This window comes from Nothoprocta perdicaria, unplaced genomic scaffold (assembly GCF_003342845.1).
Source record: "Nothoprocta perdicaria isolate Ctin4 unplaced genomic scaffold, notPer1 scaffold_118, whole genome shotgun sequence".
Taxonomy (NCBI): domain Eukaryota; kingdom Metazoa; phylum Chordata; class Aves; order Tinamiformes; family Tinamidae; genus Nothoprocta; species Nothoprocta perdicaria.
The window spans coordinates 2,366,832-2,388,462 of record NW_020454294.1 but is presented as its reverse complement, the minus strand read 5'-3'; the positions used below and the strand labels follow the sequence as shown (position 1 = coordinate 2,388,462).

At 42.4% G+C, this 21,631-nt stretch overlaps 1 protein-coding gene across 3 annotated transcripts in view; it reads right to left on the bottom strand.

The window, feature by feature from the left end:
• The window catches only part of SYNE2 (spectrin repeat containing nuclear envelope protein 2), a 145,015-nt gene that overhangs the window by 48,165 nt on the left and 75,219 nt on the right, over positions 1-21,631 (bottom strand). For all 3 annotated transcript variants that reach the window (XM_026053733.1, XM_026053731.1, XM_026053732.1), the window contains 20 exons: positions 19,290-19,484; positions 18,668-18,742; positions 17,584-17,703; positions 17,074-17,181; positions 14,682-14,906; positions 13,055-13,222; positions 12,244-12,363; positions 11,257-11,369; positions 10,484-10,625; positions 9,421-9,552; positions 8,728-8,880; positions 8,278-8,487; positions 7,038-7,139; positions 5,779-5,898; positions 5,423-5,623; positions 4,789-4,962; positions 4,064-4,195; positions 1,908-2,104; positions 860-992; positions 237-419 (listed from right to left, as the gene is read on the bottom strand). In XM_026053733.1, coding sequence (XP_025909518.1) covers positions 237-419; positions 860-992; positions 1,908-2,104; positions 4,064-4,195; positions 4,789-4,962; positions 5,423-5,623; positions 5,779-5,898; positions 7,038-7,139; positions 8,278-8,487; positions 8,728-8,880; positions 9,421-9,552; positions 10,484-10,625; positions 11,257-11,369; positions 12,244-12,363; positions 13,055-13,222; positions 14,682-14,906; positions 17,074-17,181; positions 17,584-17,703; positions 18,668-18,742; positions 19,290-19,484 — 3,003 coding nt within the window. The remainder of the gene's footprint in view (positions 1-236; positions 420-859; positions 993-1,907; positions 2,105-4,063; positions 4,196-4,788; positions 4,963-5,422; positions 5,624-5,778; positions 5,899-7,037; positions 7,140-8,277; positions 8,488-8,727; positions 8,881-9,420; positions 9,553-10,483; positions 10,626-11,256; positions 11,370-12,243; positions 12,364-13,054; positions 13,223-14,681; positions 14,907-17,073; positions 17,182-17,583; positions 17,704-18,667; positions 18,743-19,289; positions 19,485-21,631) is intronic.

The window sequence follows — 21,631 nt, the reverse complement described above, 5'->3', positions numbered from 1 at the left end:
CCTAATTGTAACAAACCTTCACATAAACCTGTAAAGATGACGGACACGTGCAAAATTGCACAGGAAGAATATTGCAATAATTAAACCACAGTACAATATTGAAGCTATTCTGAAAGATAGATAGCTAATTAAGAGGAGCTTTGTGGGCCCTACAGAGCAGCCAACTGAAATCCAGCAGCAACTTTTTAAAAAGTAATTAGCTTGAACTGAGAGATGGCAGCAGAGCTGTTCCTCACCTGGTGAAGCGTTTCTTGGACGGCTGGGAGCTGTGTAATCAGTTCTCCCCATTTCTGCTCAAACTTTGCCAGCGATGACCTAAGTGCTGCAGTATCAGCTTGCTTCACATGAAAGAGCTGGTTGGCAGTGCTCACCACGGATGACTTCAGGGAAGACTTTTCATCAACTTCCTTAGAGAATGTCTAAGGCGCACAGAAGAAATTTAACAGAGTATTAATAATATTTATATATTTATTTAAATAAAGAACACAAGCTATGTTTTCAAACACAGGATGACCGGGCTCAGCAAACTGATTTTAGCAAGTTTGCRAAGTTCAGAAAAGCTGGACATGCTTGAGAGATCCTGGCTGGGCAGCAATGTAATCTCACCATGAGAGGTCACATTCTGACTTAGGCAACCTTACTGGTCCAGCAATCTGAAGGAAGGGTCTGTAGGGGCCTCCTACCTTCACAATTCCCCAAAGAGACAATGGGGTGGCTTTGGGGCATACAGTACTTTGCCATTCAGTGCTAAGTTTTGCGGACAGTTTCCAAGTCACTGTGAGCATAAGAACCCCTTGCAGGGCTCATTTTCATTGGAAGTCGTGATGTACCATCTAAACTTGGAGCAGAATTGACTCACAAACAAGTTGCTGATGTTATCTCTGATGGTGGGAAGATCTTGTGACACATTGAGAGACTGCTCTTTCCAAAAATTCATTCTCTGCTGAGCAGAATCCAACCACTTCATTAATTCCTCTGAGTCTCTGTTGTAGCTGCAGAGAGGAAACAAGCACACAAACAAAGATGTGTTTCTCAGCCTCTGAGTTGTCCTCTTCTCTGTCAGGAACCATGAGCTATCCTGTCACCTACATTCCCACACCACCCCTGCAGGAGCACTGCCACAAGATGAATTGATGGGTAACATAGCAGTTTTGCAAGAGGTTCACACAAGAGTCTTCTGGCAGTTCTAGAGCTGSTCTGCTCTCTCCAAAAATATTCCGTCCCTCTCCATCAAGCAGCTCCTAACACAGGCCCMCACTGGTGAAAAGAGCTTTGCTAGGGGTCAAAACCATCAGAGGAGATGGTGCACRAGGAGAATAAGATACAGACAGAGAAGGGATAAATATTAACAAATGGCATGACTGGCATGCTCTATGTACACCAACAGTCCAGTCAGGCTTGGCTTCAGACTGCCCAGAGCATGTGCTAGGAGAGCTGAGGTTGGTCCAACCTGAATAACCACAACTCCATTGATGGCTGCCCTGGTGGAAGCATCAAGAGTGCTTGGGTCTTGGCCCTTTGCAGACTTCCAGACAACAGCAGGCATTTGAAGCAGCATTTCAGCCATGTCTTGAATGTTTATAACACGGATAGCATGTTTGTGCACAGATGCACTKTATGTCTTTGCATGGGAACCAAAGCTAACTTGCATTTATAGTTAGCAGCCTGACCATTTCCAACTGCAGAAATACTGTTCCTACAAAAAATAAGTGGGAAAAATGCCTGCTACACAGTGGGAGAAGATCAGCTGAGTCATAACATGACTCTTCTCTACCCACCACTGATTCTTCATACYGAAGTGAAAGGAGCAGTCGAGTTTATTACTTTGCTATCATAGTTCACAAAATAGAAAGTCAGAAACCGATTTCTAGTCAATACCTCTAATTACTTACTGAATTATAACCCACCTGACCAAAAGTTTGAGTAATGTTTGAAGTCTGTGTAGTTCATGGCCAACTTTCTTGGTTAGGGACAACCACTGCTCTTCCAGCTTCCCAATCTGGCTTGTTATTTCTGGACAGCTCACAGCAGTCAGCAATTTCTTCCCTTCTTTTACCATCTGGTACAGCCTGGCATGCTTTTCATCCACATTGCTTTTGATTTGCTATCAGAATGTGGAAAGTTTACATAACAGTAACATTTTAAAGATCAAAAATATGGCTAGCAGACAACATGATCAAAAACATAGCTAGCATACAATTTGTTCTAACATTTTAATCATAGAACTCTTATGGCAGGTATTTTATTTTCCAAACTGAATGGATCTGTACTTCATTCCATAGGGACATGGATGATTTTTCTCCATTTCCTCTAGATCGATCAAGACAGTTCTGCACAAACTCTCATGCATTAGTCAGAATGAGTGTTGTCTTTTGACAGGTTCTTTCAGATCTTGTAAACCTCAAGCTATGGACAGATACCATCCAGCAGATCTATCTGCACTGGGTTGACTTATGACTGTCCCCAGGCAAAAGTCATCACTCTTCTGTTCTTAGCAGGGCTTGTGATTCTACCCTATTTAAAATTTTCAAGCAGTGCAACAAACATAGTAATATTTAACTAGTGTCACACTTCATCAGAAAGGTCAAAATGAGAAAGAGGAAAAAAAAAAATCTCCAGGAATTAGACTAGGGGACAAGGTAGAAAGGAGCAATTGTGTAGCGTGCAAGTTTCTCACTTCTTAACAGGCAGAAGGGGCTTGTAGGGTATTTATCATGAAGTCAGATATTTGTTTTTCAGAAATTGTATGCCTCAAGCCTCAGAATTTTATTCTACTCTGTCCTTGAAATTGAGAGGCTCCAGTGCTGGGCCTCATCTCAATTTCTTCTAAAGCCTCACTAGTTTGCTTCTGATGGCTTTAAGGAAAAAAACAAACAAACGAAGACTTAGAGTGAAGAGTTAGTTGAGATAAAATAGATAAAAAGAATCCTTGATACCTGCATAGTGAATAAATATGCAAACACTGTATGTGTCACACCTCACTGTGACAGGCACCAAAAGCATTAGAAAGCTACTATGATTACAAATACCTGTTTTTGAATTCAATTGCATCAAAAGATGCACTACAGTTTCAGAATAAATAACCGAGTCCCTCTAGGGCTTCCCTTATGATTAGAGGATCACAGTAAATCTTTCTGTGTTTTCCTATTTCACCCATATATTCTCTGAATCTAAATATTAATCTGTACTCGATTTAAAGCTAGAGACTGATTAGCTCCAAAACTTCTAAGAGTGGGTCTTGTGAAGACAGAGAAAAGCCAAACCTCTTTTCCAGAGAAGGCAGATCACTCTCTGGGGATAAAACATTATGTTTATTGAACACTACTACTTCTTAGCTTTATAAAACAACCATAAAGACGACACTAATCATATATTTTAAACTTGATGATGTCCTAAATAAAGGTGTGGTAAATCTGCTAGCAGAGCTACATCTCCCTGCAGGTGGGAACAAGTCAGGATCCTATCTGCCATTCTGAAGAAGAATTTTATTCTCTTTGTTTAAAGGGAAGTCAGAACAGTCCATTCTGAATTCCCAGGATTTTAGGAGATGTTAAACCATCAGGCTTTCTACTACAATCATAGATCAGATATTTTGAGGCACTGGCCTCACTCCCCTATTCTACAGGTTTTACTTTATGGCATAAAACCCATCCCTGGTCTACACAGAAGTCCTCACCTCAAGGCTCTATATGGTCCTTGGGATTCATATAGGCTACACACCATCTTCTTTGGCTGCTCTGCTTTTGGGATAATTCCCAAAGTTTTGTATCTGAAGACCAAGTTCTAAAGCAGCAACAGTTATTTTCCCCGCTTAGGTGAACTTGTGGCCACTCGCCTAAATTAGTAAAAGTAATAGGAGATTGGGCTACAAGTAACGTGGAAGCTATCAGTATATATCCACACATAGCAGAGGAAACAGAGGAAGYGGTGCCCTGCAAAACATCATCTCCCCATATTCTAGTTAACCTTTTTGCCAGCTCTATCAACCTAGAAAAAAAAATAAATAAAAAAATAAAAAAAAAAAGAGTTAAATCTAGTAGAAGAGTAAAAAACACAAAAATACCTGGAGAATTGCAATCCTTTCCATCAATCTTTCTTCTGTTTCTTCGACCAAACTCACAGAAGGCAACATAGAAGCAAGTGCCTCTAACTCCTTATTGAAAGCYAGGCATTCATTATCAAATTCTATCCATTCCTGGAAAAATGCATTGTGTTATTAACATAAAATAAMTCATATGTATCTCTGCATTTTTGCTCCATCTTGGAGACTGAAGCCTTAATGCTTATTCTAGCAATAGTAACTCGTTTTAACAAAACACAACATGAAAACAGATGAGTAACATGGAAATATTAAAAGAAGGTGTTACTTCACCACAAAAGATTAATTCAATGAATATTTTGAAGATTTCTTCTTTTAAAGGGGTCTTTTCCTTTCTTTTGGGATGTTTTAACATCAATATTCAAATTTTATCTTATAGCAGTACTGGTAGCTTTGTACCCTAGATATCTTTCCTGTCACCTCAAGCACTCAAAAATTACCACAAAATAATAATAAAGTCCCACTCACTTTCAGGCCACTAGAAAAGTGGCCTGAAACAGCCATTTTCAGAAGTTTCAGGTAAAATAGCCAGTTTACTGACACACACAGAGAAAGTAACAGACTGTTGCCATCCAAAGGAGATAGGTAACTACTAAGCAAAGAATCAGCAGCACAGAAAKGGATCTTTTATATGCAGCTCTTCCCTTCTTCCCTCAAAATTTTATATGGGGTTTCTTTTGACCCATTACCTCTAACAAGCCCTCTAGGCGTATCCCATACTGGCAAGCCTTCTGCTCCAGCAATCTGACTTCGTTCACCAGGTCTCTCCAGAATTTCTCTCTTTTCTGTAGAATGGAGGGAGCCACTTTCTTGGAAAACATTTGCATAAAAGTCATGTGGGTCATGAGCTTGTGGAAAAAGCCCTGAGAACAAAATTTTAAACTTAACTTTAGTGTACTACAAATAAAGCCTACTTTTTGTTATTGACATGTACTTTGTTATGGACACGTATTATATTCAAGTGCTTCTAACATGAAAACCTGGCATGTGACTTTAATAAGAATCACAATATTTTCTGTTTACTACATATACTTCACCCAGGCTTATCAACCCTAATCAATTACCCTTCGATTTTTTTTTTCAATCACATTCTTTAAGTAAAGGCAAACTATATCACAGTACAGCTAATCTGATTACAATGGGTGCAGAGCTGGTAGGCCTCAGTCACTCTATCTTATCTGCAGTACCTAAGTCCAGTAAGACACACTTCAATATCCATCTCGGAAGACCATGCATCCAGAACAGGTATGCGGAGAAGACAGAAGTGTGGCCAGTTTTAGAGTCTCACAAAATTTTAGCCATGCTGTGATGAGCATAACATACCTTGTGATTTTCCAGGTGAGACTGTAAAGCTGCTCTGTTTTTTGTTAGCTGCTTTGGATCTTGTGCAATCCTCTCTCTTCCAATAGCTACCAGCTCTGCAAACCCATGAAGTAAATCCTCATACTGGCTTTCACTGATGGAAGGAGAGTTCAGCTCCATGTATTTTGCTCTCAGAATTCCCCACATGTCATCCAAAAYATCCTGGAATGAAAACATGATTTAGTGATTTAAAAATAAAACTTATAGACCTGAGCATATATGCTCAGGATACAAAAAAGCCATCAGCCTTTTGATGTTAAATATATCTTGCTTAGAAGAAACTTTGCTGCATAAAGGTAATAGTAGTGTGTTTTTACCTCTAACTTGTAGGCTTCCTGGATTAATGTTACAGGTAACTGAAATCTTTCCCCGTGACCTCTCAGTTTTGCTACTTGGGATTCAAGATTTTGCAGCTCCAAAGCACAGGCATCAATTTTCTGATTTAAAGAAAAAAGAAACTATTAGCAGGAGCTCTGTTCCATCAGATTTTACATCATTGTTGCAAGCATAGCAGCTTTGGGATCTGTTTTCCACTCTGGTACCAATTCTTAAATTCACAGTAAGACTCCTGATCTCATGAACTTCTAAGCAAAAAGAGTYGAGACTGAGACAGCTTACTGGGCTCACGCATGCTCAGCCAGGAAGTGAATTCAGCTCTTGCATCTCAGTCCAATGTCCAATGTGTATTTCTGTTTGCTAACTCAAGAGCAGTCATTAAAAAGAAMCATAGCCTCATAAAATACCATTTTGTCAGATAGTGGAAAGACTCAGTCACAGCTGGACTGACACAGGTTCTCCCTGAAGGAGGGGAAGTTAGAGACCTTGAGCCTTCCCCCCCACCCTAAAAGTCAAATACAATTACTTGACAGAAGTAATATACAGTAATTACAAACACAGCTTCTAGCCTCGCAGAAGGTTATGCCTGTAACTGAGATAATAAGTCTAACAAACTGTAGTCTATAATAATAACAACAAAAAAAAGTGGGGGGGAGTGTAAGGGGAGAGCTCTCTCTGCTCTACCAACAAACAGTGCTGGCTGATATCTATCCTGGAGAAGAAACAGTGCTAGTTGTYGTCCATCCCACAGAAGAAGCACAATTCACTCTTAACTCTCTGCTAATCCCTAAGAAGGTAGAAGTTTAACTGGGTTGAGCCTCATGTAATGACATGCTCATGACTGCTAAATGAGTAGATACAAATATTGCATTCTTGTTTCCATAGAGAAAAGCTAAAGCTTTCCATACAAAAAGGCATAATATGATTTTTACTTTACTGTATTTTACAAAGTCTTTTTTCTTCCTGGCCATGATGTGGGGTGTCTTCAACCTGAGAGGCAGTAGAGGGACTGGTTTCTCCACCCCAGCTACTGTAAGGACTGGAATTGGGCTCACCCACGGATGTGGGTTGTAGTAGAAATAAATGAGAAAGAAAACTGTGAGGAATATTGAACTCCTAATATTCAAAAATCTAAATGAGACTCACGCTTCAAAATATATGAAATTTCAATAAATTATAAAAACAGGAAATACCAGCTAGCACCAAGACTTTTTTTTTTCCCCACTTTGAATCAAATTACCTGGAGCTGCTCAGAAACATTATGTCCACGTATTACACTTAAACATTGTTGCAGAGCAGCTTTTTTCTCAGTTAATTGATCATACAGCAGCCTGGTTTCATTCTAGAAAAGAAAAGAAATATCAGAACTATATCGCATTTCAGGAATAGAGGTATAATCAGACAAAATTACACACCAAATAAAATGTTGAATTCTCATAGCAAAAGTCCATTTTTTTCCTTTAAAAAACAAAACAAAGCCTATACATTATGGGCTCTAATCAGTACTTCAGAAAGAGAAATTCACTGGCATGTGTACTGTAAGAAGCAGATTACTTTGTCACAATGATCCTCTCCGTACAAATCTGTGAAATGAGAAAATGAGCCCATTAATGGCAACGGCTGGAGCTCAAAGGAGAGTCTGCACAAGCAAACACTGCAAGGCCAGGCCTACCACTCATGGGAGACAACATCCCAGTGCCTCAGAAACAGTATTCAGCAAAGAACCACACTGACATCACCGACTACATCCTGGTGATGAAAAGTTTGGCTGGACATAGGAAACTATTTTAAGGACCAGGCTTTTCTTTCCTTACTTCAGTTCAAATGCCTGATCTGAGTATTTTTCAGCACTAGGCAAGAGATTTAGCCCCTCACAAGAATGCACAGAAGACTTCCATTACTTCCATCTGCTTTTCCAAAGAATAACAAAAAAATGCAATTTTGCAGTGGCTTCCAATACTGTGGCACAAAATTGCAGTGACAGTAAAGGAAAATACCAAGGGACAAATCAATCTCCAAAGCATAGTTAAGAGTAGCCCAGTGCCAGATGGGGCATCGAGAAGGAGAAAGTTTGCCCCCCCCAACAAATATTATGTGAGCAGAGCTACAGCACTGCACTCCTACTGCTCCTGAATCCACAGGGTAGCACGAAGAATACTGGACCATCCACTGGCCAAATTCTTCCGCACAGAGAGTAGTAGATAGATAGTAGTAGATTCTGCACAGTAGATAAGCATGAAGGGATCCCTGATTACTTCCATCCTCTCTGCATGCAAGTCTCAAGGCCTCCAAGGCAGTCAGCACTGTGAAAAGTGCTGTTAAAAGCAAAATTAACTTATTTGAGGCACTAAGACAAGTTTGTTTAGGAGGGTGGAAAGAAAGAGCCACATTATAGATTGCTCATTTGTAACCCAAATGCATTAGCAGTGACAAGTCTAACAGATGCTGCGAGACAAGATGTGCATTTGGCAGTGGAGTACCTGATAATTGCTATTATGATCCAGCCCAGCTTTCATTGAATTGCTCCTTGAAGCAGTGGCAGCTTGAGTTTGTTCCAGCCGTGCCTGTAAGTTGTTAAAGCATTCGCAGAACACATCTGTACTCCCACCAGCGCAGGTAATAGACTTTAAGAGATCATCCTTTTTATCACTCAGATCAGCATGAAGTTTTTGCAGCTCGACGGAAAGAGTCTAAAGGGTTGAGAGAAAGATAATGGGAGTGAAAATGGTTCCTGTCCAAGGATGCTTGCCATTAAAAGATGGCAGAAATCGAGTTGTTAAATGTTACTCAGGGGCCCAATTCTGCGCTCCACCAGACTGCTCGGTAGCGTAACTCCTGAGTTATACCAGAGAAACAAGAGAGATGTCAGGCCCTGTCATAACAATAACCTGCTGGGGCTTCTCCTTCCCTGGGTGCCTTAGGACCGTTACCTCGTACAGAGCCTGCTGCACAGCTGCCTCCTCGGTGGAGAGGACCGAGGTGTTCAGCATCTCCTCCATGTTATTCAAACACCGGCTGATGGCCAGAAGCAGCTCAAACAGTTTTCTGTCCAAATTGGACGAGACTTCCCCCGTCACGTTTTCCTGGGTAAAAGTAAGTTAGAAATTTTTAGTATTTTCTCCCAGGATAGAGCTAGAACATGTTCATTTGCACACGGTAGGAGTTTCAGCCAGCCCATAATAAAAGGGAATTAATGAAGTTTGAGTGAGACAGTAATATGCATGCAATCCTCAAAGCTCCTCAGGCTGGGACTGTGACCCGTGTACAACAAGGGTTGTAGTGTTACAGATCTCTCATCTCTGAGGAGTCAGCCCAGCACAATTTGTCTTGTCAGCCTCAATACTGAAGAATCACACGCAGGGTCCGCACTTTATATATTTTGAGGAATAATCATGAYCCACACTAGCAAGTCTCCATATTCCGTACCAGAAAAATCACAGCTGAAGCTCTGCTCAAAACCCAAACTTGATTCTTCAGCATACATCACACCTGATGCAAAAGCTATGCTACAATAAACCCCATTTGCAGCTAATAATATGATTATTAGCTGTTTCTCCATGCTCGRTTGATCTCTTGCCTTTGCAATCCCCAGCACTTCCAATACTAGAACATGCCATGTGTACCTGTGCATGTACCACATTTGCTTCCTGGCTTATGTCTCCCAACTGGACAGTGTAAGTTTTCAGTTCTTCCACTGTAGGGGCCCCAGAACTACTGAATGTGCCCCGGGGCAGCATGTTCATCTTTGCTGTAATCTGAGWTTTGGAAAAAGAACAGTGCAGTTAGCTTAAGAGCTCAGGTGACAACTCAGCCATACAACTACATAACATTCCTCCACATAATATAATGGTTTCAAGGCTTTGAAAATGCTATCCCTGGATAGCATGGATCTTTTTTTTTTCTCCTGTGAAAAATAAATTGTTTGGGAGTCTGGCTGAACAAGGAACCTCTGATTCCAAACTTTAAGGACTACAGGTTGCAGTTTTCAATAAGGCAAACCTGCTGCCCACTGTACGTCTTCCCTAAATAGAAGTTATTTTATAATAAAAGGATATTTATCTTTTTACATGACTGATAACTCTCTCATGTAACACAATAATTTCAGAGAACAGGGAATCCAATCATTCTAAATGAAGATGAACAAAACCGTCAGTAACAAGTTATCCTTTTGTTCAAGTTGTGAAACCCGACAGGCAGATCTGATTAAACATGCAGTGCTCTCTTGCTGGCTGCAGCACAAACTCTGCTTTTCATCTGTCAGAGAGGAAGAGAGAACCCTGCAGCAAATGGCAGAACAAGATTTAAGCCAGAGATTCATATTGACCAAAGTGCTCTTACTTGCAGGAACTGGGATTTAATCTACATTTACACAATTCAGCTAGGGGTTAGCAATCTAACTCTCTTAAGGACTCTTGAAAAGCAATAGGTAACATGTAATCTGAACACTAACTGCAAGAATTCACTTATATTCTCCCATGCTATATCTAACAGTTCCTACTCCAGAGCCATTATCTATTTCAAGGTAAAGTTAAGAGACAATAATGAAAATGGTATGCAATGRTATTTCATCTGGAGAGCTCTTGCACAACTTTCAGTTTTCTGAAGAAGAGACAATATAATGATGGAGGATGATGCACCAATGCACAAGAGTCCACAGGAAGAGTATTTTATGGAATTTAAACAGACCTGAGGTTCCACGAGCTGGCAGAGAGGAGACTTCATCTTTGATGACAGCTCTTGTTGTAAATATTGCCATTTATTACCAGTTTGGTCCTTTGGAGATGAAGTAGGTCCAGCCAGCTCTGTCTTTGGATCAGATTCTTCATTGCTATATGTAAAAAATATTAGAACAGCAAATACTGAAGCAAAATAAGCAAAATTGAATTTGGAAACATGATCRGATATAATTGGTTCCTAGAATATGATCGGTTTCTATTTCTTCYGCTCCCAGAAGAGAGTGAACTAGTGATGGTCGGCCTTCAATTTCTAAGCTTTGCTACATTTTTGGGGACATTTCCCTTCCCTTGATGCATCCTAAGGACTTGATGGTCTCCCATGCAYGTGCTACCTAGTGCCTTCCCCAAGGTTGCCAGCTGCCTCTCAAGTTAAGGAGATACCTTAAGTAAGGACCTTGAAATAACCACGTCTAGGAAAATTGCCCTCAGGGACCACAGTTCATAGGCCAGCAGCACAATGTGAACTTGACTGGAAACTTGCTTGTACAGCAARGACAACAGCTCAGGAAATTCAAGATTCAGAACACCAGAATCAGCCCCAATATCAAAGAAGTTGTAGCACAAATTAGACACCACTTCTTTAGGCTGGCAATGGCAGAAATCTCCCAGCTTCTGAGATTTCTTCTTCCCAAGGCACATATCCCTCCACAGAGCCTATGGTGCCACTGCAAAGTCACAGGTTTATGCTACTGAACCCAAGKACTTAATGAGCTTATTTCATACCTTGGTATTAATTTCTTAGGCACACTCTCATCAAACTGTAGGTGCATTTTTTCCACACAGGACTCAATGAAGTCTATGAGGCTTTTCTGCTCAGTTGGCTTTACATTCAAATCCTGTGAACAGAGAACAGTGTGAACAGTAAACTCAGTTTTTAACTATATTCCTCCTAAACAATGATCTTACTTTTCCAATCATATTCTGTATTAATTCACTGAGCAAAGAAAATACATCTATCTGCATAAAAAGCCAATTATGGGTAAACATGAGTTTACAAAAGAGATTTTCTGAAAGAATATATTTTTATGGAATATATTTCAGCTTGAAATTTCATTTTTGAAAGTAGAAACCCTCACTCACAGTCAAATTCAGCACATATAGAAATTTAAGGGCCACAGACTGTCATTCTTAGGCAAAGAAGCTGGCAAGGAGTAATAGGGCATTTGCTCAAATACAAGTGTATTTGCTTGAATAAGAGAGCATTGAGTGAAATCAGAACTGTTTTCAGCAGCTCAGGCTGTATCATTTATTCCAGTAGTCTTCTAAGARCACAAGAATGGCAAAAGCTCAATTCCAGTTGGCAAAACAGAAGGTAGATCATAGGGCACAGAATACATCTTAGGATGTTTTGCGTTAACAGAGTCGAGTCCACAAGAAAACATTCACAAAGCTTCATCTTTACGCCTCATCTACCAAAGCAGCACCATTGTACAGATTCAGAGCCCAAAACACACCAGGGTTTCAAAGACAGGATACAGGAGCAATGAGTGATGCCATCTGCACCAATACAACAAAARGCAAATGTGTTTTGCTCCATAATACGTGTTTTCCTCCAGCTCCACAATATTAACAAATATTTTTGGACTCCAAAATACAGGATTTTAAGGCATCTTCATCCTCACCTCCCTGCAGTAAAAAATGAGCAGGGAACAAATRCAGCTGCCCCTGGGGGATGTAGAACAGCCGGGTTTGTGGACAAGCAGCAATTACCTGTGGGTGCTCGTGGACACTGCTGTGCTGGACGGGCGGCTCTTCACTACGAGCGACGCTGGCACCATTGGGCTGCAGGAGGGTGGGGGGCTCCAAGTCAACCTGCTCAATGCTGTGAACCTGCAAAGCAAGACCCCATTGTGGGAAAAAAGYATAAAAGGAGTAGAGTCCCTGCAGAGCAACGTCAGACCCCTATTAGACTGTGTTGCTCTGGCATGGGGAGATTGCAGCTGACCACACAGAGAGGTATATCTCAGACGGGCTTCTCTGGGCCTCTGCACAAGGCAGAAGAGRGGAGATAGCATCTCACCTAGTGCAAAACTCAGCAAAGTAGCCAAGGACAGAGAGGGCTCGCAGAAAAAACTTGACTTTTCCCCTGCTGCAGGAGACCTTCCCAGAGACAGATGGGGGAAATGTGGCACATGAAAGCTGGCAGTGTCACTGCCCTTCACACACACATTCTTTCAAGAGACAGTTACTACATAAAGGCCTGTCTGCTACCATATGGTCATAGACAAACAGTGCGGCATTTCAGAGACGTGTAAAAATAAACACACACTTTTTATTCTCCTGTACTTCTTGCAAAACCTTGACCTCGGTTACCAAGCACTTAAGCAGGAAAGGCATCTGTCAGAGACTCATCAAAAATCCCATTTCTTGTTGCACATGACAAATAAACTGTAATAACAGCCCGTCTGACATTGCCCTCACTTGCCTGCTTCATATAGAGAATCTCTAACAGTTCTTCTGCAACCAGGGCACACTGAGCACTGCGAGGCTCTGGCTCTGCACAGCCTTCAMGTGCTTTTACCTGCTCATCACTGTGCTTGTCCTGAAGCATCGTCTGGACTTTTTCCAAATTGCACTTCACTTCCTTCAGCTTCAAGGAAAGAGCCTCTGTCTCTTGCTGGTGGCCTGCGCTATCCCCACAATCTTCCAGCAGAGAAAGGACCTTTTGTTCAATCTCTGATAACATCACCTAGGAAAGACAGCAGCCAATTATTCACCCTTACAAGTACAACACTCCTGAGCTGATAACTGCCTGCAGTTCATGCTCATGCTTCCCCTTTCTGAAAACAATAGAAACATACAGGTAAAAATAGAAGTAGTTGCAGCCAGCACAAGTTATTGTCCATTTTTTTTTTTTTAACTACGAGCAATTAAATAAATTGTATGSAGGGTTACTTTTAAAGACAAAGGTGCTTCAAAGAAAGGTGCTAACACGCCAAGAGAGCCCCTCCTTTTCTGTGGGGTTATCACCACATGTTTTGGATCTGATGTCCTGCAGACCTTGGTCAGTTGAATGTACCAGGACACACGAGATGCCCTGGCCACAGAGGTGGGTGGCCTGCACGCTAAGGGCCATCTCCTCTCACCTCATGAAAACGGATCTAAATCATTCTTTTAAGGTAAACACAGACACAGGTACCACGGCCCAGCTATAAACTATCTCTTTTACATTATATGTCTGTAGYCAGGCACTCCCCCTGCCTTGTGCTAAGGGTATTTTTCTGTGTAGACCTCAACCGTGTTAGAAAAACATTTTTCTTTTTTTTTCCCCCCGGCTTGCTTCCCATTGAGACAATATTTTAAAATCTAACAGGAAKCCAGCAGAGCCTACAGCTGCCTGAAACCTGCCTGTTTTTAGGTGGAACAGCACTGTCCAAGATGATGCTGACATGAGTTGCATGGGACCCAGATTCTGCCAGGTATTTAGGTCTATTCAAACCCTGATGCCCTGAGTGATCAGTATCCCAACATCTCCCTGAATTACAGTCTACAGACAGAGATATTGCAGCACAAACTCAATTTCTATGAAAAACTGAGCTGAAAGGGTCCCCTAGCAATTTAAAACAAGGGTATTTTGATATTAGCTCCCTTATGGTGAATGAAGATTATCATTGCTTTGGGCATACTCACAGAGTACACTGTATACACTGGCCTACACTGGGGGCTTTAACTGAAAAAGAAACATTTACAACCTTGGAAGCTATTTTACAGCCTTCATCTAATAAACTAASGCAAAAATAAAAGTGAAAATGCAAAAAATATATGTATAGAGTATATATAAAATTATATTTAGAATATATATAAAATTATATTTAGAATATATATGTATTTATTTTTCCTTGGTAGATGTATTGTAATCAAGGCAAGAGCAAAACTGGCCTTTTATTAGGAATTCACCTATACAATTTAGCATTTTGGAAAATAACCTGAGAACAGTCCAAGTTTCCAAACCCAAAGCACCCACAGTCCTCTATAAGCCCACCCAGATGGGGACAGACCCCATTCTGCAAAGCAGGCTTTTCAASGGAGCCCTCGGGAAGCGGCTCCCGGGAGCGCAGCCAAGCGCTTCCTCGGTGCTGGCTCGGCGCCGGGAGCAGCGGCCGCGGGGCCAAGGGCGCCGTGCCCGCGCGCGCCCCGCTCGCTCTCACCTGGCACGTGGCGAGCTGCCGCTCCACCATCTGCTGCATCTCGGGGCTCTGGGGGTCCGAGGCCAGGGAGCCTCTAGCCGCRTCGAGCCATCGCTCCAGCTCGGCCACGCGGGCCTGGCACGCCCGCAGCGTCGTCCCGGGCTCGGGCCCGCCGCCATGCGCGGCGCCCGCCGCGTGCCCCGCTCGCCCTCGGGAGCCCTGCGTGGCGCGAGGCGGCGCGGCGCTCTGCAGCCAAGCACACAGGGGTGGGGAGCGGGGGGAAAACACCATTAGCTGCTTTATGATCGTTCGCTTGCTGCTTTTTCTAATCCTCCTCTTACCAGTGGGGAATGTTTAACTTTCACACTCGCAGAGCACCGAGCAACTCGTCACTGCGTTCCCAGGTTTAGGGGGAAAAAAAAAAAAAAAAAAAGGAAGGAAAACCCGGCAGCCAAGCGATGGCAGGATCCCAAGCGATGGCAGGATCCGGCGCAACAGGTTTCCAAGGAGCGGATTTGCATGTGCCCAGGTGTACCCGAGCGCAGGAAGCGCCGTGACTCACCATTAACCAACTCTCCCCTGGGGAGAGGTGTTTTGCTGGGGGAGCCGGACGCGACCGCGCTGCGGTGCCAGCTCCCAAGGGAACTCTTGGGCAACGCCTGGACGCTCCTTGTGCGCAGTCTGTTCCAACAGCCAAACACGCTTTATTTGGGCTGTAGGTCACACCGCGGGAAAGAAAATGTGTATTTTTAAGTACAGYTTGGGTAACTCCTTTTATTTGCTCTCCTTGAAGAGGTAAGAGCGGACACTTCTGCAGTAAAGAAGAGCCCAGAGATGCCTGCAGTTACTTAGAAGCGTATCCAAGTCTGTAAATCACCTACAAGTGCAAGCACTTAAACTTATAAATGCAAACCAAGCACAACAACACAAGTACAAAAATCCCTGCACCCTCTTGTGGTTGTAGACTGCAAACTACCATTGACCATCTTAGCCATCTCTGTATCTGTTTCGTTTTAAAATAGAATTTGGCAGAAAACCAGAGGATCGGAAAACATTTTATCAGCTATCAGTGTCTTTAATTGTTGTTGTACTTGTTTGCCTCCAGATAGCTTGGACAGTGCCACTAAACACAGAAAGAAAATACGACCAGCCTAAACATTTAGGTACGTGTGGCTGAAGGTATAAAAGAGTGATGGTTCCCTTCAACCTGAAAATTCCAGCTCTAGTTTCTTCATTTAATTGTATTTTGCTGTTTTATGAAGATTTTTTTTTTGGTTTGGTTTAATTTCAAAGATATTGTAAAATATTTTGGTCTGCTAAAGCAAAAGAACTTTGATAATGCTAAGAAGTAACCAAGCACTGAAAATTCATAATACTATGCACAGCACATACATGTGCATAAGGAAATATTTTGTTTTTACTTAATGGCATGCTCTGCCCTTGCCCAGGTAGACACTGYTACGGCATTTTATCTCCTTTCTTTACAAAAACTAAAATATATCATCAAATTCCTTGATCCTAAATCCTTAAATCCTAAATAAACTAGTATCATCTGAGCAGGGTTATGTTCAGCTTCCTGCACACATCATGCAATCCACATGCTGAGAATGMGCTCATGTAGGACATGCAGTGGACAGAAACCACAACTCAGCTGACACACAGGACCTCAAACACCTCTCCAAAACCTAAATTATGTTTTAGGCTGCTGTAAATGAATTTGGAAGCGTGTCTGTGTTTCTCTGGGTGTGCGAGGAACAACAAGGTGGAAAGTGGGGAAGAAATGGTTATCTTTTAGCAAGCACCAAGAAAGCAGGAACAATTTAATTTTAGCATGCAATAAAGCCCTAAATGGAAAACATAATCATTGACTACATAAAACTCCAAACACACACAAGTCTCTAGGGCAAACAAATGGATTTAGTATTTATTAACCTAAGTGTCCTTCTGCACAGTATAAATAATTTTACGAAAAAAAAAAAATCCTATCTATGGGCAATAGTAAAGCATAGGGAAATGTCTCAATACAAGAAAAACACTGAAATAAAAAGAAAAAAAAAAGAAAAAAGAAAAATCGCAGACAAAAAAAAAAAGCTGCCTGGCATGGTTTGAGGAAGGAAAGCCTTCTCCAAGAGAAACCTGGCTGCAGGAGCAGAGGGGGATCAGGCTCACAGCCCGGCTGTGCTTCGCTTCTCTCATGGAGCAGTTGCATCTATCCCAGGAAACTGTTCCTCCAAATCAGCATCGCTGCCACATCACACTGCCCCCCTGAGGGGCACACAGAGGGACCAGCTATCCTGCATACACTCTCCTACCCTTCCTACCTTGCCTTCYAAGCAACACAAAGCAGCAACACAACTGGGGAGCACAGCATGAAAGTCACCATGTTGAGTCTATCTGAAGCCTTCAAACTTACCATGTCCCGACTTCCCAGGCCTGGGCCAGCGCCTTCAGTGCTCTGCAGAGCCTGGGGAGATGTTTCCTCACCATGTTTCCCGCATGGCTCCATTATCTCATCAGCATCCTGCACAGAGAGGCAGCAGGTGATATATTCGTGTCAGAATTGCCTTGCCATGCTGTCACAGCCCTAAAGRGCAGCAGCCACACAACCTATAGTAGGGCTGGGCCAAGAACATGTACAGAGGGAAGTTCTCTTGTCCCTGCAGCAGTGGCCCCTCAAAACTGCACATCTTGTGGCCTTTCCAGAGGCTAGTAAAGTGAACTGCTGCTTAAAAAGCAAAAAAAGAGATTTTCTGTCTTTGGGATTTTTGTTTTGTTAGACTAGAAGAAACATATATGTGGCTACAGGCAAGGACATGCAAAATTTTGTGTTTTCTGCATTTCTGAAGTACTTTCACTGTATGGACTTCACACAYGGCCCAGGCAGATGCTTTCACAGAGAAGGGCTCCTGCCTCAGCATGTTACCTGAGCAATGCCATCCGAGAGGGTGCCAGAAGACCAGGATGCTGCGCTGTCCTCCCTGGACCTTTCATGGTCTCTCCCTGAAGGCCAGCAGCTCCCGCCCGGCTCTGCGGCCGTACTCTCCTTTGAAAACAGCTCAGCATTAGCTTGTGGGCAGGAAGCTTCCGTGGTCCTTCAGGGAATGTAAAGTACTGCAAACCTCTAGACACACTTTGCTCTATTCTACCTTGCTTATCTTTCTTTATTATGTTTCCCAGATCCTGCTGCTTCCCTTGCTCTGTAGCTCTGCTGTAAGATGAATGGCAGCTGGACAGAGTTTTCTCTAGAGACCTCAAATTATCCTAAGCTTTTTTACATTATTCCAAGAAAATCAATCTCCTGTCCTGTCTCCTAAAAAGAGAACTGAAAAATAGCAAATCCCTGTAACCCTTTACGTCAGCTAAGCTGCAATGACAAAAGTGCAGAATCAGAAACCTTGAAACTGAAGTGCTTGGATCAGAGATAAGGAAATGAAGCTTATCTAAGCCATTCAGGCCTTTTTCACAAACCCAGCCACRGAGTTTCATACTTACCTAACCTAATGCAACCACCAATCCGTCTGAGCACTCAGACTCCCCAGATTGAGAGCAGCCTCTTAAGCACTATTTCCTAGTTTCTCTTGCTCTCCTGGGAGCCTCCATTATCTTGATTTCTTTCCCAGTAATCATACACTTTTTTTTTCTTAAACTCAGTAGTACAAAGTAATTAGACGATGCTTTTAATTTTTTTAGCACTTCAGGGAATGTCTAATTCTGTCTGCAAGACACCCACATACAACCATTGKCATTTAGGCCCACACTCTGTAACTAACAGTTCCACAAAGAGGATGCTGTAAGCAATCCCATGAAAAGAAGATCACACATCATAAAATGAGGTTCTGTATAACCTCTGTCAGGCTCTAASTTAACTGCAATATTTTACTACTGTTCTTAAGAGTGACAACAGATGTTTCAATTTGTTCTAAAGTTTTTCATGTTTACCCATTTTTCATAACTTGTCCTAAAACAAACTTTAATCTCATATAYACATCAGTGTCTCCTGAACTCACCTTACTGTGGAAAGAACCATCTTCTGACTCTTCATCTACAGAAGGCAGAAGAGACAAAACTCCTCTTTTTCTCAACTACAAAATGCACACACAAAAAAAACAGCCCGATTAATCATGACAACAACAGCAAAAGCCTCCTCTCTTCTGCCTGTAAATTAAAGGAAAGGTACCATCGGGGTCTGATTCTGGAGAAGCACTGAACATCTGCTACTCTAATTGAAAGCTGCAGAGAGTAAGCTCTTCTCAAAGCTGGAGCTTCTGTGCTGTAATAACATCACAATTTTTTTTGCTCCATGAAAAACATTTACGGAAAATCTTAGAACATCTTATTATCAATGAAAACCCAATATTAGCATTTCACTGTTGACTGATATAAGCATGACATGAATTGCTCATTGGCTCTGCCCCTGCTAAAAAATAACCCAAGTCACACTTCGCTCCTTCTCTCTCCCAGCCACACATCATACTCCTCCTTCTGGGACCATTCAAAAGCAGAGCATGCTAAGGCAGCTGGAGCAGAAGCAGTAGTGGTTCACAGCTGCAGGCACACTTCTCTCACCTCCTGGTATTTGCCTTCCTCTTTGCCTCCTGGTAAGCATGTGCAGCATGTTGCTCTACTCACCTGCTGCTCAGGAACATCGGTCCCACTCAAGCCACTTTCTGCTAACACAGAAGCTGTGGCTTCATCTTCTGGTTCAGGCACTTCTTGCTGTAAGCGCTGGTAAAGATCAGACATTGAATTCTCCATCCTGGCAAGGATATCTTCCTTCTTTTGGCACAGCTTGATGATTTCTTCTTTTACGGCTTCCATTTCTCCCTAAGGAGCAATAACAACTGTAAGTACACATTTTTCTTACTTAACCAGGTGATAATGCAACAAATGGCACCAGTGAGGCATCTTACTGGGCCTATTTGCCCTTTTCCCTTTTTGTGGGCGTTAGGACAGTTCCCCATTGCCACCACCCAGGCTGTGCAGACACGTGCAGAAGAGCAGCAGCTGATACAGCTCAGGACAGTGCTCACTGCCTGTAATGCGGATGTGGGGAACCTGGAAGTAAATGGGAAAGGCAGGATAACTCGTTTTGGCTGCATCCTGTGTGACTGTGAGCATCAGAGTCCCCCTTAGGCCAGGGAGGGAATGCAGCTGGGCTGCATCGCCTGATGAATCAGAGCAGGTGATGCTGCTTCCAACTGCTGTCTCTGCAAAGCCAATCCAAAACACTTGGGAAAGGTGAGAGGAGGGCAAGCGGTGGGAAGTTCAAGACTGTGGCGTCTTTGCTGCAACCTGCGTGAAAGAAGGAAATGCAAGGTGTTTGGGAGAGTTTTAGTGATGTAGCTAGGGACAAGAACCACCTGCTGCCTTTGAATGTTATGTTGGGAGCAATGGTCTCCAAGGAAGTATGAAGAATATATAGGTCATGTAGTGCAGGATTAAACATTAAACAGCATGCCTGAGTAGCTCTGCAGTAGCAAAGGAGGAAATAAATCTGTCTTGCTCTCCTCCCTGGATATGACTATCCCTCTAGGTCTCTTACTAAGGCCTCTCCTTACCACCACATCTCTAAGCCAGCAGAGAAAGGAAAAGGCATAGTACAGTAAGGGAGGACAGGGAATAAAATGCCCTGAGACCCTACTTTCTTYCTTACTGAAAGTGCCAAAGCAACTTGATGCTGCACAGAAGCCTGAGCAATGGCTAAATATCCCATTGCAGACCGGACTCGGTTCACCAGAGCGAGCTTTGATGCCCTGCTTGAAATAATAACAAGATCACTGATCCCAGCAGCTGCTCTAGCACAGCGTGAATAAAGCTATGTAAGTAATAACCTGTGGTGCAGGAAAGCACCAAGATTCTTGGCATTTGCCTCCAATACTGCTTCCTCCATTACTTGTGTTGTGAAGGCAGRGGCAGTAACCCCAGAGCTTTGGAAGACATGGGGAGCTCACCTCAGGTATGGATGGCTTTTCCCTGTATCTACTGGAAAACAGAGTGTGAAATTTTCAAAGGACAGAGGCAAGAAAAAGCTATGGGTAGGAAGAAATGGCTTTCCAAAATTGCATAATTTTATAACTTGCAATATTTTTTAAAAAACTCCACTAAGAATAGAATTTCTATTTATTTCACTGCAGGATGAGACTTTACGGCATAAACTTCCCAGCTACTGCTTTGCAAATATAACTAGCCAAAAAACCCTCACAGAAACCTAACAAAAGGCCACACAGAAACTGAGCTCATTCTTTCTTTAGTAATATCATGTCCTTACTGAAAGCCCTTAATAAGGTAACTGCTTCCACTACTAGTTTTGAATGAAATGCTACAATTTTGAAAATTTTTTCCTATAAAAAAAGAGCTATCAGATAGGAAGTCCCCCATTCAAAGACATAAGATGCAGGAAACGAGTTGTGCTTAGGACTAGCATCCATACATCCATCATCCATACATCTCAAAGCAGAGCCACTCTATGGCAGCAGCCTACAGAGTGATATAGTTCCTAATGCATGTGTATTAACTCTGTTGTGACTGACTGAGCAGAAGCTGAGCATTCTGGAGGCATTTTATAAATGGGTATTACACTTAGTCATTTCCTGACTTCTGCAGTGTTGGCCTTAAAACACACCTTATTTTCACTAATGTTTTTAACATTAAATATTTAAACTCAGCCATACACAAACCAGACAACTGCAGGGAGAAAAGCAATGCGTTTTTAGCAGTTGCTGAAAAAAAAATAGTATGGCAGGTAAGAAAAGAAGATTAAAGACTCTCACCACCAACCAGAATCATCAAAAGTACCATTACGTGGGTAGTGACGAGAGCAGGGCACAGCCCTCTCTTTATGCACTGCCCTCAGCTGTTGCTGCCAACAACATGCGCTGCGCCCACACTAGCAGGATGGATGTCAGTGCTGCATACAGGCTTGCCAAAACAGCTGGAAASAGCCCTGCAGATCTTGTTTGGAAGCTGATAGC